Source organism: Diceros bicornis, chromosome X, assembly GCF_020826845.1.
Source record: "Diceros bicornis minor isolate mBicDic1 chromosome X, mDicBic1.mat.cur, whole genome shotgun sequence".
Classification (NCBI taxonomy): domain Eukaryota; kingdom Metazoa; phylum Chordata; class Mammalia; order Perissodactyla; family Rhinocerotidae; genus Diceros; species Diceros bicornis.
In genome coordinates, this window is record NC_080781.1 from 16871453 (window position 1) to 16889417 (window position 17965).

The window sequence follows — 17965 nt, forward strand, 5'->3', positions numbered from 1 at the left end:
AATAGGGGAAAAATTACATTAAGAATAGGACATGTGTAAAACAGAATACTATGCAACCATTTAAAAAGAGGTAGATCTACATATATTGTCATAAAAAGATGTTCAAGACATATTAAGCGAAAAGAGCAAGTTGCAGAATATATTTTGTAAATATCAATAGTAATTGTCTTATGTATAGAACAAAAAGAAGATAGTAACTGAGCTGCTAACAATGATTATCTTGTGGGGGGGACAATTTATTAATTCATTTATGTAATATTTAATGAGTGTCTATTATCTGCCAGGCACTGGTCTAGGTGCTAGGAATTCAGGAGTGAACAAAAAAAAACAAGATGAAGAAATGGTGAACATTCATTTTCTATGTTATAATATTTCTGTGAAGTATGACCTTTATATTTTTGTCTCTAACAAATCTATGGTTAGTTTGATTTTTTTTTAAAAAAATAAGCTTTAAGGTACTGATGAAAAACTTTCAACAATATAAAGCAATTTTTTTTGTCATTCTCTTAAAATCAGTCTCATGAAACAGTTTTTAAAATGTCACTGGCATATTCAAGAATGTATATTGGTAAAATTAATGTGAAAGCATCAAGTTTCTAATACCGTAAAATCATTACTTTGCTCAGTTTAAAAATAGGAATATTTAAATTTTATGGTATCTGATTTATGTATAGCCCTTATAATATTTTACTTACAGTTTGTGGATTAATCTCCTCCTCTCCCATAGGTTCATCCATAATTTGCTGTCCATTCTGTGAAAAGCACAGCAAGTAGAAAGTTACCAAAACAAATCCCACATCAATTAAAGTTAAATGAAGGCAGACAAAACAAAACCACAGAAGAATATTCTCACCCCTAAAGGGTTCTAATGAAGTAGTACAAAACCACCATGTAAGTATGCAGTTGCCAATTCACAACAGGTTGTGCTTCAAAAGTTAATACGTAAATTGATTTTTTGAAACTAAAATATTTTTCCATGGAAATGATATAATAAATGATGATTACTTTTCCAGGTGAGCCCTTGAGTTTAACAGTTAAATACATTACAAATGGTCTTATTTAAACCTTACCAAGCATCATTTTCAATACTTTCTATGGCAAAACACATTCTAAATTCCAACTCCACTGATAATTAATCAGGGCAACCGATTAATTATTTTGGGGAAAAATTAAGCTAGATCTCTACATCAAAATAGATTCCAGGTGGATTAAACATTTAAATGCCAAAAAATAAAATTATACAAGTATTAGAAAAAAATATAGGCGAATAATACTTATGAGGCAAGGAGGGTGGAAATCATAAAGATAAAAAAAGACATTTGAATCCATAAAAGTTCAAAACGTCTTCTGTCAGACACAAAAAAAGAAAAAAACAAACTGATTACGAAAAAATAAAAGCAACATATGACAGAGTTGGTATCCTCAATACATAAAGAGCTTTGTTTTACAAACCTGTAAGAAAAAATGATGAACCTCAACAGAAATGAGCAATAAGGGAAAAAAGAGTTCAGCCTTAGTACTAATCAAAGAAACGCATTTAACCGAAAGATACCTTTGTCTTTCAAATTGGTAATGATTTACAGAGAAAATAACACCCAGCATTAATATGAGTATGGGGAAAAGAGCACTCAGGATATACTGCTGGAGAAAGTGTAAATCAGCACAACATTTCAGGAAGGCAATCTAAGTCCGTATTTAAAAAAAGACATTAAACTTTGAAATGTCCCATCATTTTGACTTTTTAAAAAAAAATGGACAAGTGTGCAAAGATGTACATATAAGAATGCTCACCATAACTTTTTCCAAAAAGAACTCCAAATTGGAAACCAAAATTCCTAACAATAGAGAACTAGTTAAATATACTATGGTACATCCATAAAATGGAATATTATGCAGTCATTAAAAATGATGATAAAGATGTAAATTTATTGACATGAAAAGACAGTCACATGTAATAAGTGAAAAAGCAGTTTACAAAACAATATGGATTATAATGATCCCATTTTAAATAAATATATACATGTTTCAATGTATATATTTGTATGGGAAGAACTCTGGAAGGATATACACCAAAATGTTATCAGTGGCTATCTCTGGGTGGTAAAATTTTAGACAGCTTAAATTTTGTTTGTTTTTGCTTATTTGAATTTTCTAATGTGTCTACAATGTCTACAATGAATATGTATTATTTGTGTAATTAAAAACCAAACCAAACCAAACCAGAAGTCAGGAACACACAGTGTCTTCTCTAGTTCCCTCACTGGAAATAGGAGCAAATGCCCCTGAACCACTTGTTAACTCAACAAATGTATAAAGATCTAAGCTAACCATCTTTGGAGCATTATCAACTGGGAAATAAAAGGTAGTCCACCCATTACCCCATATCCGACATGAGGCAGCTGCTCTGAATTTGAACTCCTCTCTTTACTCTCCCCACCCCTATTTATTCACCCATTCATCCATCCATTTCATTTCATTCATGCTATGTTCTAGGCACCAAGCTGAAGATGAAAGGTTAATAAAACATGGCCCCCATCCTAGAGATCCATCCTGGAGGATCTTACAGGTCTACTGACCCATAAAAAGGGCCCCTTTCATTTTCAAACACTCATAGATTATGTTTCTAGGTTAGGGAATGCCTATACAATACTATAAAACACAGAAATGGTGCCAAAATGCAGAAAATGGGGAGGCAGGTATAAAATATTTATTTTCCTAAGACACCTTCAGAGGCTATAGTATTGCTCACTTCTATGATAAAGACTCAACTCCAGGATACATCTTTCTCCTAAAAGCCACAACCATTTATTCAACTGAATACTGATCATTTTTATCCAAACATCCCAGACAAACCTTAAACTAGCTCTTAAGAACACTGGCTTTGGCGTCAGACACCTAGATTCAAATTTCTGCTCTTACACTAATTATGAAGCCTTGGACAAGTTATTTAAACTATCTAAGCTTTAGTTTCTTCATATGGGAAGTGGAGATTAAAAAGTCTTATCTTCAGAGAGTTGTTGTGAAGACTAAATGAGATAAATGATATAAAACACTAAGCACATGCCTGGCACTTAGTAAACAATCAATGTTAGCTATTTTAATTATGTCCAAAATTAATCTCCCGCTCTGTGTCCCACCAATCCGCTACTTCTGCTGTATTTGCTATCTTAGTGAATAGTACCATCATTCATCTAGCAGCCCAAACTAGATTTTCTCATTAATTGTACATAGAGTTCTCTTTCTATAACACAGATCTACTCAATGGCTCCCTATTATTTGGCTTTTAGAATCCGTGGTCTAACTTGAGCAACACTTACATTTCCCTGGAAATGTAACTTGAGAACCATCTGCTTTTTGGGATTTTCAGTGTATGCAAAGCAAGAATCACAACTTATAACTTACTTTTAAAGCAAACTGGTACAGTAGAAACAGCACTAAACTTGGAATTGGTAGACCAGGGGTAGAGTCCTAGGCCTGCCATTTATAAGCTTTATGATTTCGGGCAATTCAGACTTTCTCCTAGCCTATTACTTTATCTGTTTAAAATGGGGATACTTGCCCTGTCTACCCAAAGGGTTATTGTTAGGCTCAAAACAGAGATAACTCATAAGAAAGCACTTTATAAACTGTAAAGAGCTGTACCAATGCAAATTATTATTATTAAGGTGAGGTAGCTTCATGAGGATAAAACAGTACTCCATAAAGTCCTTTTGATCTTATAATCAAAAAAAGTTTAGGATTGGTAAGGGATCTTGAAAAGTCTTCTGTTCCAAATATACATACAATTCTTTCTATCCCATTCTCACCTATATTTGAACACTATCAGGACAAGACTGTACTACCTCACTGGGCAGCCTACCACACTATCTCAGAAAAAGCACTAGCTGCTAGATAAAATTCTTCATTATACAGTAACTTTCCTCAGCCACAAATTCCCTTTAAGAGGATTACTAATACATGATGACTAACTTGCCTGTACTCTATCTGCTAAGTCACAGGAAGTAAATCTACAGCTATGACTATAAACCACCCCGAGTCTGTTCTTTTCTGGATAACTCAAGTTCCCTCAAGCATTCCTTTTAGACAGATGAGACCATCTTGTTTTCTGAGCATGCATCCAATTCATCTTAAAGAGCGGTATGCAGAATTGCATGCAATTAACATTCCAACCTTGATATGACCAATGCGGAGTAAAGGGCATATCGCCTCCCTTGTCATAATAAGTTTTCTGTTGATTAAATCCTGTTGTCTTTATTTACACTGCAACTAAGCCCTGTATCCTCTATTCCTATTTGTTGTTACACTTAGTCTCATGAATAAAGCCATACTTTAAATTTCTGATCCATCTTTTCCAGTTCTGATCCATTGCTACAGCTTCTATAGACTGGATTCCAAATCTGCCAATCAGCCTCTTCACTATTTTCAGCTTCATGTAATCCATAAATTTTACAATATATTTTCTTTTCTGAACTCCTCACCCAGCTAATTAACAGTAATACACTAACAAAACAATCTAAGAAAAAAAATTAAGTGAAACATGATCTAAAGGTATTTTATGCTCTACTTTTTGCAAAAATATCTACTTCCTTTCTGAGTTTAGCAAAGACAAAATTTTGAACAATTTAATTTTTAAAGCAGGAAAATATGAAAGTCAATATTATTCTACATACCAGTGAAGCTTTACAAAAATCTACCCAAAAGAGCACCTCTACTGAAACAAACCTTTTGTATCATTTCATCAAAACAAGGATTCAAATGTTATCTATTAGTAATGAGCATAAAATTACTTCCGCAGCTAAGAAGTTTCCTTTTTGAAAAATGACCCTTGCTTGGCTTCATTAGAGATTAGGTTATATTGTAATTTCTATAGTTCCAAGAGTTCAAGGAATAGTACCTATTAAACAAGAAAACTTATTTCTCTAATTTTAAGAAACAAATAGAAAAAATATGTGGTCTGAATCTGGCTAGTACCAGGTTTAAACCCCAGCTCTCACTTACTGCTGTAGTTACCTGACCTTGGGTAAGTTACTTAACATTTTGAGCCTCAGTTTCTCCATTTGTAAGATGCATATAATATCTATCTCAGGGATGTTATAATTAAAAGGATCCACCAAGGGACAAGTAGATGCTACTTCCTGTCCCCTCTTTTGCCTCAATCGACTGTGTAATATTTACATTTCTATCGTTAACTTCTAAAGATGTAGTGCAATGAAGAAGTATGGGAGCATGCTGAGATACCTGTTTCACCACTTACTACAGCTAATTTCCTGCCAAGCAGGGTGGAAGAGATCATTCATATGTGTAGTATATTTTTATTCGATGTGGCTAAAGAATGAGTATGGACAAAAAAGGATAGTTTAAAAGTGAGGCAAATGTATTTCTCCTCTTTCATCCCACCATAATGCCTTCCAGCCAAAAAACTGCAGGGCTTGGCAGATTGCACATATGCAAATATTATGTGAAATACTGGAAAAGGTTAGGAAATGCTAATCATGCTTTACTCTGGTAGTCTGAAATGTGTAAAAATCAAAAATTAGAATAACGTATAATATAGGTCTCATCTGAACAAATCAGATAAAGGAGACTGTTAGCTTGAGTTTCAGCAGGAATTGTTTTCAAAATAACTTCAAATGTTGTGGTATAAAATTATCACTTACGATCATCTTCCTGGTTTAAAGAGGATGAACAACTCAAATCAGTAAATCTAAACCAAAGTTTCAGGACTTCTAGAGTATTCCCATGTATTTTAAAGAAAATTCTGAAACGTTAAACACAAAATATTTTACTAATTTAAAAAAATTTTAAGAAACCCTATTAAACAGATTGTTTTCCAGGCTGCTGTTTGATACCTCTGAACAAAATATAAAATAAGTTTAAAAAAATGCTTTGAGTCCAGCAGGAGATCATCAGGAACAAGTATACTATGACTAAAAAAAATGATCTGTGACTGATAAAATGCTACCTTGAACTTGGAAGGATATATCATCTACTGACATCTTCCTACCTAGAAATGAAATGTGCATATGAACATTGGGAAAAAGAATTCCTCACAGAGAACAACAGCCTGAAACACCAGAAAGGGAGGAAAAAAAAGGAAGGGTCCAGAGCCCTAGCATATTAATTTGGAGACCCAGGTTGTAGGAACGAGAAAGGATCACGCTTTTTTTTTTACCACCCCCAAGTTTCCACAAGTATATCTGCCTTCCAAACTCCCTGATATCAGCAGTGGTTTTCCTGCCTGAAGTATATGCAGTAGGAGTTCCATAAAGGTGCTGAGGGTGAGGCATTAGAAACCTCTCTCAAACTTCAGTTGAGATACCATCAAAGTGTTCAGAATCCAAAGAATCTTCTATGCAATCACATTGAAACAATAAGAAACAAGCATTTTATATTCTTAATAAGGAATGTATATAATCCTTACCAATGTGACAGGATTAAGAATCAGCTCCTCATTTATCCTAAGGAAATATCAGAGATGTGCATAAAGACTTATGTACAGTGATATTCATCATAATCATTATACTGAAAAATAGAAAACAATCTAAATGACCAACAAGGGACTGGTTAAATAAATCATAATACATCTATTCATATGTAGGAATACTATGCAATGGTTAAAATCAGGGCCTCAAAGAAAAATTAATGATGCAAAAATATGCTTGCAATATATTAAATTAAAAAGGATACAAAACTACTTAGTATGACCCCAATTTTGTAGCCCCCTCCCAACAAGTGTGCATGTAACTGGCAAAACATATATAAAATCTTATCAGTAGTTACCTGGGTCATAGGATTTTCTTCTTTGTACTGTATTTTCAAAATTATCTGCATTTATTATATATTATTTTTATAAAGAGAAAAAACAATCACTGTAATTAGAAAAATCAGTTTATTTCCAGTTAAGGTGCCCTTACACCTGCTTTGCTATTCCTCTAGCAACTAAAGGCCTGCCAGTACTCAAGAATGTTCTATTTTCTAGACTGGGGTAGGAATGACCTCTGGTTATATCTACTTTTTTAAGTTTTAGAGGACCCTTTCAGAAGCTTTTTTTTCCTTTCTGGTCCTGTGGTTGTGGCCTCAGAAAATAGATACATTTTAGGCCTCATGTTTTTTAGAGTGTACCCCTAAGGGGAATTCTGCTTATGAAACAGAGTATGTTGAGATAAGAATAAAGAAATGAAAACACAGTAGCCAAAATTAAATCTGCATTGTGAATAGCAAGTATTAGAATTGACATTGCAGAAAACGGAATCCATGCCACGAAGGACAAACTTGAGTAAATGAAAAAAAAAATGAAAGAAAAGTTTAAAAAACTATGGAGGACAGACGTAGAAATAATCTATGAATAACAGATGTTCCTTAAGAAAAAAAACAGAGCAGTTTAATCAATCAAAAGTATAAGAAAACTTTCCAGTTCTGAAAAAAAATACCTGAGACTGGAGACTGAGAAGGTTCAACAGAGATCATCAACACCAAGACATGTCCTGGCAAATGTTTTTAAATTTCAAGGATAAAGATATAATCCTACAAGCATACAAGCAGAAAAAAATAGGTTATTTTCAAAGAAACTAAAATCAGATTGACCTCAGATTTCTCCTCTGCAACAATAAAATGCCAGAAGACAATGAAGTAATGACTAACAGAGTTGAAAGAGAAAAGTTATGATCTAAGAATTTTATACCTTGTCCTAGTTTTTCATGTACAAAGGTCACAGGAAATTATTCTTAGATCTGCAAAGTCTTATAAAGTTTCACCATCCTGGTAGTATCTTTTTTCATAAAATGTTCAAAGGTATGTCCTAGACCATTGAAAAAGAATCAAAATAAGAATGCAAGAATATTGAGGGAGGAAAGAACTGGTGAAGTACACTGACACCAACTCAATATCTAGAAATAACTGAATGAAATAATTAACGCCCCTAAAGGAGAAAGGGTCAATAATGAATAAATAATTGATATAAGTATATAAATAATATAAAACTTTAGAAAGTTAAGGTAAGATTTATAACCTTGGGCTAAATTAATGTGGAATCAAAATAAAAGAGATAGTGAAAGAAAGGAGAAACAGATTCGAAATTCTCTGTCTTTCCTAAAAGGATATTTAAAACACTATTTTTAATAATTAGCTAATAAATATAAATGTTGGAATGTTCTGAAAAACCATACAATAACCAAGAATTTTATTTATTTACTGCAGTCCAAATCACTAGAGAAGATAACTGGCAAAGACTGGGAATAGTACTTTACACAGGCATCACATTCAACCCTAAGAACATGAGGTAGGTATAATTACCCCTATTTTACAGATGAGGAAACGAAGGCTCAGCAAAGTTAATTAGTGAATGGCAGAAGCAGGATTCAAACCCGGGTCTTTCCAGCTCCATAATTCTTTCTTCAATATTTCATAACCTCCTCAAACAAAACAATCCATATGACAGAAGGAAAAAAAAACTCAAGGAAAGAATAAAAAACTTAAGATGACAGAAATGATTCCAAAAGTAATAATGTAAGAAATGTAAAGTTTAAAGTTTCTAATTAAAACAAAGAGTCTTACTGGATATTCAATGTTATTACAGAAGTATTGACATTTTTATGAGTGATAATGGTATGGTAGTTACGTGTGTTAAAAAGTCTTTATCATTTAAGAAATGTAAATGTAAATATTTATGTCTGAATTGACGTATCTAGCATTAGCTTCAAAATAATCCACTGCAGCCAGGAAAGGAAAGAGAGAGTATGTGTGCATGGGGGGTGGGGGAGGGAGACTGGCCATGAATTGATAAGCCTTGAGGCTGGGTTACAGGAATATGGTGGTTCATTATACTATTCTCTCTACTCTGGTATGTGTTTGAAATGCTTGATAATAAAAACTTTAAGAGTCTTAGGTTATATTTTTAAAAAAGTTGAAAAACCCACACAATTATTTACTGCTTTGAAGAGAAACCCAAACAAAATAAATAAGTATAGAAAAGCATAAAGAAAAAGAAAGCAGTTGTTTGTAATATTAAGGCCAAAAATAAAATGTGAAGCAAAAACCTTAAGCAGATTAAAAAGGTCATTTGATTTGGACTAAAAATATAATTAGTACTTAATACATATAGCAATAATAATTGCTATCATTTACTGAGCAATTACCATGCACCAGGCAAGTGCTAAGTACTATAGATTATCTTTGATGCTTCTAACAACTCTGTGAGGCTTTATCACTAATTTACAAATGAGGAAATCAAGCCAAGATGTGTATGTCAATCTTAAGCACTGCATCCTCGGTCCCTAGCAAAATGCCTGGCACACAGTAGGTGCTCAATAAATATCTGTTGACTAAATGAAAAAGTCTAATATTATGCCTAAGGCTAATAAGCAGAGCCCAAATTCAAATCCAAATGTGATTCTAAAATCCTTACTCTTAATCACATTTAAATCTTTTAATAATAAGATTAACAGTAAGAGTAAAGATATTTATTTCCTTCTGTGTATGTTTCCCTATTTTTCAGATTTTCTACAATTAGCATGTGTTATTTTTTCAAACAAGTCATTAAAAATAATAAATGCAAAATAGTATTGAACATTTAATCACAGACTGACCTAACCACAAAACACAAAAGGAGATGTTTTGGAGACTATAAAATGAAATAAATGGAAACAAAATGGAAGGGGAAATTTTAGCACATTAGTATCAACTAGCATAATGAACAAAATAAGGACAAAGCATTTCAAGTAATTTATATTAGAACAGGTAGATACTGAATTTTATAATGTAAAAAGAATATGGGTTCTTTTCAAGTGGCTATGAAAAGTTATAAAGACTGACCATGTTCTAGGCCATAAAGTAAATCCAAAATTCTTAAAAGCAGGAATCATATAGATCGTATTTTTTGATTACAATAAAAAAACTGAATAAGGAAATAAAGTACTCATTCAGAAATTAATATTCTTCTAAATAACCACTGGCTCAAGGAAATAAATAATAAAACCTATCATTTATGCAATGCTTATTTTGTTCAAAGTACAGTGTTAGCCATGTTACACATTCTCTCATTTAATCCCAACTAATCATTAATAAACCATGAGGTATGTTATTATGCATAGCAGAGAAGGAAAAAAGTTGAGAGTTAATAACTTGTCCAAGATCACAGAGCTATTAAGTTCGCAGATAAGATAATTGAACCCAAGTCTGAATCCAAAGCTCATATTACTACATAGAAATGTCACATTACTGTTAGAATTCATGTATAGGTATCTAGCTACACTAATTTTTCTTTATTTATAAAATAAAATTTTGTCATAAAAAGCGGAGAAAACTAGAGTTCTTCCTTAACAGAACATGTTCTGAAAGTGTCCATTTGTTAAATACACTATTCTAAGGTAATGGTTCATTTTTCTAACATATCATTGATCAGATATAGTATTTCAAATTACATAATCTCCTAAAAGAGATTCCTTTGAATATATTCATATTCTCAATAGGGCAATTTAAAAAGGAAGAAATCATAAAATTAGATAAAGTAGAGAATATAAGGTAAACATGATTTGCCACTAAATTTATTTCTAAAAAGCAGTGTGACCTTAGAAAAATCAATATTTTATGGTACTTATCTGCAATCCATAAGAATTCGATGGAACCTTGGCCAACATGGATTTGAAAGTCTGCCACTAACTGTGGGCAAGCCCTTAAGCCTCTCTGAGCTGTGGTTTCTTCATGCATAAAATATGTGAATATCTAAGAGCTCTTCCAGCTTGAAAATGTTATAATCCTGTGACTTTAAGGATTAGTTATTTAAGATTTTGTGGGGTTTTTATACCTGAGGAAATTACTGATTTTGTATTTAAAGCTGTTTTAATGTTATTTTATACATGTTATGTTATACATGTTAATGTATTTAATGTTATCTAAGTCTAATTCCTTCTTTCTCTTCTGCATCTAACATACAGTTTTACCTATATCCTTCAGTGGGATACCTTTGTACCCAAGTGTAAACAAGGATAATGCCAAAGAACAGACTGTACAAATGTTGTCACCTGAAAAAGAAGTAGTAATAAAAACCAGAAAACATTGTAGTTTTCTACATGTAGAAATGTTAACTACATTTGTAGTTATTTCCCGAACCGACCTGATGATCAGAATCACCTAAGATTCCTGTTAATGATACATTACCTGGCCTCACCCCAAACTGAAACTGAATCAGAAGTTCCAGAAACCCCATGGCTCCGTATTTCATTTTTTTAAACAGGCACCTTAGAGGAGTCCTGTGACTAGACGAGTCTGGGAAATCACAGTGTAGAGAAAGATCATGGGCTTTGGAGCCTGACATATCAAGTTTCAAAACCTGGCTTTGCCCTTTATTATAGGTGTGACTTTGGGCAAGTTACTTAACATGAATCTCAGTTTTCTAATCCACAAGATTTGGATACTAGTTATGCTGAGGTTGTGGTAAGGTTCAGTATGCCTAGCCTTGTTGGGTGTTCAATCAATGTTAGCTTCCCTTTCCTCCTGCTCATCTTGCCAGAGGAAACGACAAATACAAATAATTGAGAGGATTCTGATGAGTCCCTTACCCTAATAGGTCCACTTCCATTTCTAGGGCTAAAAGTCTGAGTACTAGATAACTCTTTAATGCATTACTTGGGTTGGCTAATTTAAGAGTCGCAGAAACAAGTCTAATGATTTCTTCGGGTTTCCAGAGGCTTACTGAAGCCCTCCTATCTAAAACAGACACACCAGGGCCGGCCCGAGGCTTAGCGGTTAAGTGCGCGCGCTCCGCTACTAGCAGCCCGGGTTCGGATTCTGGGTGCGCACCGACGCACCGCTTCTGCGGTCATGCTGAGGCCGCGTCCCACAAACAGCAACTAGAAGGATGTGCAACTGTGACATACAACTATCTACTGGGGCTTTGGGGAAAAAAAAAGGAGGAGGATTGGCAATAGATGTTAGCTCAGAGCTGGTCTTTCTCAGCAAAAAGAGGAGGATTAGCATGGATATTAGCTCAGGGCTGATCTTCCTCACAAAAAAAAAAGAAATAAAAAAATAAAACAGACACACCATTATGCTGGGCTTCAAAGCCCAAGCTTTTATTTGCTATGTGACTGTGGCAAAATTACCTGAACCTGTTTCCTCAACAGCAAAACAAGTGGTGCTTGAATATTTGCTGAACTGAACCCAATACACATTACTGATAACATAATTATTATCTAACAATCACTGAAAATAATTAAACTTATACACAGTCTTATAAACAACCTTATGAACAAAAAGAAGACAGCAGTAATATCTTGTAAGTGAAACGAGACAGAATGGGACTTGCTCAAACACACAATAATCAGAGCTTAACATCCAAGCAAAATTCCTGTTTGTGTAGTATCAACTGTATCTTCACATAAAGTGTTTTAGTACAAGTCTGAAGTTGAATTTACTTAGGAAAAAACAATCCAAACTACTCACTCATTTAAGAAATACATACATAGATATATTTAAAAATTACATATAAACACAACCTGGCAGCAAGGCTTATTTCTGAAAAAATAATCAGAAATATAGTTTCTAATTACAGCTCCATGATTAATTCTAGCTGCATACGTATTAAGCATAAACACTATTAATAAGAGCATTTTACTAGAAATTGTTAGTATTGACTGCTCAGATAAGCTATAAAATAATTAAAAGAAACCTAAAGAAATTAAAAAAACTAAAAATCTGGGAACATTCATTCAAGACAGGAGGAAAAGTTATCCTCAATTCTTAAAAAATAAACAATAAGAAAAAAACCTCGAATCCTATTGAAAGTAATTTAAAGAACCATAGCTTTTCTCTCAATTTATTCAAATTTTTCCTTAATTCAATTAATTTTTTTCACTTAGTTCCTGCCCTTTGCTTGTTATATTTCTAGACATTTAATATTTTTACTATTTTGAATGATCTTTTTTCCATTATCATTTCTAACTAGGAAAGTGATTTATTGATTTATGAATACATTTGGTATAATACCACCTTATTAGACTATCGTTAGTTTTAACAAACCTTTTTAGTGGTTTCCTTAGATTATCTAAGTAGATGATTACATCATCTATAAATAGTAATCTTTTAACCTTCTTTTGGATATGCTTTGATTTTTTTGTCTAATTGCATTAGCAAACTCTTCTGGAATGTAAAATAGAGATGAAAACAGGAGGCATAGTTTTAATGAGATTGCCTATAATATGTCCCCATCAAGCATGGTGCTATTGGTCTGAGATTATTTTTTAATAACATTAAAGACACACTCTTTTATTCCTATTTTACTAAGTTTTTAATTGAGAATAGACATTAAATTTTATCTAATGCTTTCTGATTTTTAACTTTTTAATTAGAAATGATTATAGATTCACAGGAAGTTGCAAAAATAATACAGAGAGGTCCCATAAACCCTTAACCCAGTGGTTACATCTTACATAACTTCCTGTCAAAACCAGGAAATTTATACTGGTACAATGCCCAGACCTTATTCAGATTTCACTGGTTTTGCAGGTTCTCGTGTGTGTGTGTGTGTTCTCCACACTTTATCACATGTATAGGTTCCTTTATCTACTACCACAGTAAAGATACTGAACAGTTCATCACCACAATCCTGCATGTTGCCTTTATAACCACACCCACCTCCCTCCTTCCCCTCTTCCTAACCCTGACAGCCATTAATCTAGTCTCCATTTCTACAATTTTGTCATTTCAAGAATGTTATATAAATGGAATCACAGAGTACGTAACCTTTTTTCACTCAGCAAGAATTCCCTTGAGATTCATCCAAGTTGTTATGTGTATCAATAATTCACTCCTTTTAGTTGCTGAGTAGTATTCCATGGTGTGGATGCACCACAGGTTGTTTAACCATTCACCATTGAAGGACATTTGGTTTCTAATTTGTGGATATTAGAAATAAAGCTGGGCCAGCCCTGTGGCTTAGCGGTTAAGTGCGCACGCTCCGCTACTGGCGGCCCGGGTTCAGATCCCGGGTGCACACCGACGCACTGCTTCTCCAGCCATGCTGAGGCTGCGTCCCACATACAGAACTAGAAGGATGTGCAGCTATGACATACAACAATCTACTGCGGCTTTGGGGGAAAAATAAATAAATAAAAAATGAAAAAAAAAAAGAAATAAAGCTGCTATCAACATTTGTGTTTAGACTTCTGTGTGGACATACATTTTCATTTCTCTGGGATAAATGCCCAGGAGTGCGACTGCTAGGTCATATAGTAAGTGTATGTTTAGCTTTTTAGGAAATGGACAAACTATTTTCCACAAGGGTTGTATCATTTTACATTCCCACCAGCAATGTATGAGAGATCCAGTTTGTCCACATCCTCACCAGCATTCAGCATTCTCACTGTTTTTTTATTTTGGCTGTTCTAATAGGTGTGTAGTGATATCTCATGGTAGTTTTAACTTTCATTTCCCTGATAGTTAACCATGTTGACATCTTTTCATATGCTTATTTGCTATCCATATATCCTCTTTGGTGAAATGTCTGTTCATCTCTTTTGCCCAATTTCTAATTGGACTGTTTGTCTTTGTTACTGTTAAGTTTTCAGAGTTCTTTATATATTCTAGATACAAGTCCTGTCTCAGATTTGGTTTGCAAATATTTTCACCCAGACTGTAGCTTGTCTTTTCAATCCCTTAAGAAGGTCTTTTTCATTGAGCAAAAGTTTTGAATTTTGATGAAGTCCAACTTATTGAATTTTTTTCTTTTATGGATTGTGCTTTTTGTGTCTGGTCTAAGAACTCTTCACTTAGCCCACAGTCCAGATTTTCTCCAACGTCTAAATTCTAAAAGTTTTTTTTTTTTTTTGGAGAGAAAATCATTTACCATCGTACCAAATTAACACACCCTTCCAGCTCTTATTCACATGCGTAGATATTTCCCACATGGTAGAAATAAATTTGAGCAACATTGTAAAAAAAATGTTTTTTCTTGGACAAATTAAAGCTTTCTCAGAGTAGATAAGAAGTCTAATTTCAGTCATTATTAGGGTTCTGTGGCCTCCAACCCATAAGTTCACACAAGAATCCTTGACAAATCTAGTGCCAGACTATGGGAGGAGCCTGGTCTGCAGTGGTCACCATCATTGCCAATGGTGCTATAGAGCTGGTCCTCTGCCATCTGACGGGCACTCCTCTCCTCAGCGGTCCTCCACTCTGATCTTGAATGCTGCTTCCAAGCTGCAGTGCTTAGAGTCCACATGCCATAGTACCCTAGAGATGCCCTCCATTAGGGACTGCGAATTTTGGAAGCACAGGATTCTTCCTCTCTTCCCAGGCTCAGGAAGTTATTATCGCCCCACCAAACTAAGCCAGTTCCACCTCTTTAACTCAAAGCACCAGCTTTCATCTGCGTCCTCTTTGGTTCTCAGCATAATCGCACCCCCTCAACTTCCAAATTAAAACCTATATAGTGGAATCTTCTGATAATTCTTGATTTTGATCCTTTTTACTCCCCCACCCCCCAACATTTTACATTTTTGGCATATTTTACATCTTTTTGTGTATCCATTAACTAATTATTGCAGATACAGATGATTTTACTAATTTTGTCTTTTAACCTTCAAACCAGCTATATAGATGGTTGATCCACTACCTTTATGATGTGTTTGCCATTACCAGTGAGATTTTTTTCCTCTCATAATTTTCTTATTTCTAGTTATGGCCTTTTCATTTAAAGAAGTCCCTTTAATATTTCTTAAAAGGCTGGTTTAGTGGTGATGAACTCCTTTAGCTTTTGCTTGTCTGGGAAACTCTCTCTCTCTCCTTTAATTCTGAATGATAACCTTGACCGGTAGAGTATTCTTGATTGTAAGTTTTTTCCTTTCAGCACTTTGAACATATCATGCCACTCCCTTCTGCCCTATAAAGATTCTGCTGAAAACTCAGCTGATAGTCTTGTGGGGGTTCTCTTGTATGTAACTAGTTGTTTTTCTCTTGCTGCTTTTGAGATTCTCTCTATAACTTTTGCCATTTTAATTATAATGTGTCTTGGTGTGGGTCTCTTTGAGTTCATCTTATTAGGGACTCTCTGTGCTTCCTGGACATGGATGTATGCTTCCTTCACCAGGTTGGGCAGTTTTCAGCCACTATTTCTTCAAATAGGTTTTCTGTCCTTTTCTCTCTCTCTTCTCTTTCTGGGACCCCTACAATGCAAATGTTAGTATGCTTGCTGTTGTCCCAGAGGTCCCTTAAGCTATCACTGTCTTTTTTAAATTCCCTTTTCTTTTTGCTGTTCTGATTGGGGTGATTTCCACTACTTGGGCTTCCGGATCACTGATTCGTTCTTCTGCATCATCTAATCTGTTGTTGATTCCCTCTAACGTGCTTTTCATTTATTACTGTATTGCATTATTGTATTCTTCAGCTCTGATTGATTCTTTTTTGTATTTTCTGTCTCTTTGTTGAACTTCTCACTGTGTTCATCCATTCTTCTCCCAAGTTCAGTGAACATCTTTATGACCATTACTGTGAACTCTTTATCTGGTAGATTGCTTATCTCCATTTCATTTAGTTCTTTTTCTGAGGTTTTTCTCTTGTTCTTTCACATTTGGAACATATTTCTCCATCTCCTCATTTTTCCTAACTCTCTGTGTATGTTTCTATGTATTAGGTAGATCAGCTATGTCTCCTGGTCTTGAAGGGGTAGCCTTACGTAGAAGGTGTCCTGTGGGGCTTAGTAGTGCAATCCCTCCTGGTCACACAGGTGTGTGCCCTGTGTAGGCTGTGTGCACCCTTCTATTGTGCCTGGGCTGTGATTGCTGTGGGTGCGCTGGTGTGTGGGGCAGGCCCCCCAGGGTGGGAGCCACTTGGGAGGGGCTCTGGTGCTGGCCGGGGCTGCCCACCACGTGGGGCAGGGCAGGAGCCAATTTGGAGGGGCTCCAGTGCCAGTTGGGGCTGCCCGCCAGTTGGCATGGGGCAGGAGCCACTTTGGAGAAGTGCTGGCCAGGGTGGGTCCACAGGAGAACATTGGAATGGGCTGAGTGGTGCCAGCAACATAGATGGAGAGTGTTCGAAATGGTGCCTGCTGGGGCCAGGCTAGCTATGTAGAAGGAGAGAAAAAAAAATAGCATTTGCCAGCACTTCTATCCCCGGAGAAAGTTCCAACAGATCCCTGCCCTTCTGGCACACACTCTAAAATTAGTCAATGAATCTCCTTCGTGTATAACCTAGGCACTTTTCAAACCGCTGCCTCTGGGCTGGGACTCAGAGCAAGTGAGTTTGTGTGCATGCCATTTAAGAGTGGAGTCTCAGTTTCCCATAGCCCTCTGGTTCTGCCAGATGTAAGCCCAGTTGGTTTTCAAAGCCAGATGTTACGGGGGTTCATCTTCCTGGTGCAGGTCCCCTGGACTGGGAAGCCAGGGACTGGGGAGCCAAATGTGGGGCTCAAGTCCCTCGCTCATCCAGGAGGACCTCTGTGGTTGTGACATCCTTCCCATTTGTGGGTTGCCACACTGGGGTTGTGGGTCCTGTCTAGACCACGTCTCTGGCCCTCCTACGCATCTCGATGCGGCTTTTTAAAATATCCTTAGTTGTGGAAAATCTGCTAGTCTTCAGTTTGTTCTCAGCAAAGTTGTTCTATATGTGGTTGTAGTTTTGGTGTGTCCGTGGGATGAGGCGAGCTAAGGATCTTCCTACTCTACCATCTTGATCCAGAATCTAAAAGTTTTATAGTTTTACATTTTATATTTAAATCCACGATTCATTTTGAATTAATTTTTGTATAAGATGTGAGGTTTAGGTTGAGGTTCATTGTTTTAGCTATGGACATACAATTGCTCCAAGCACCATGTTGAAAAGGCTCTCTATCCTTCCTCCATTGAATTGCTTTTGCACCTGTGACAAAAGTCAGTTGGTTGTACTTGTATGGGTCTATATCTGGGCTCTCTATTCTATTCCACTGATCTATGTCTATCCCTTTATCAACCACAGAATTTTGATTACTACATAGTAA

General features: G+C 35.2%; 1 protein-coding gene across 8 annotated transcripts in view; it reads right to left on the minus strand.

Moving 5' to 3' along the window:
* The window catches only part of RPS6KA3 (ribosomal protein S6 kinase A3), a 109612-nt gene that overhangs the window by 75419 nt on the left and 16228 nt on the right, over nucleotides 1-17965 (minus strand). For 4 of the 8 annotated variants that reach the window (XM_058535560.1, XM_058535559.1, XM_058535558.1 and 1 more), the window contains exon 2: nucleotides 696-752. In XM_058535560.1, the coding sequence (XP_058391543.1) occupies nucleotides 696-737 (42 nt within the window). In that variant the 5' untranslated portion in view covers nucleotides 738-752. Of the gene's footprint in view, nucleotides 1-695; nucleotides 753-6421; nucleotides 6523-6780; nucleotides 6798-7430; nucleotides 7525-7681; nucleotides 7794-17965 lie in introns of those variants that run through there. The other 4 variants (XM_058535553.1, XM_058535555.1, XM_058535554.1 and 1 more) reach the window with 4 other exon arrangements.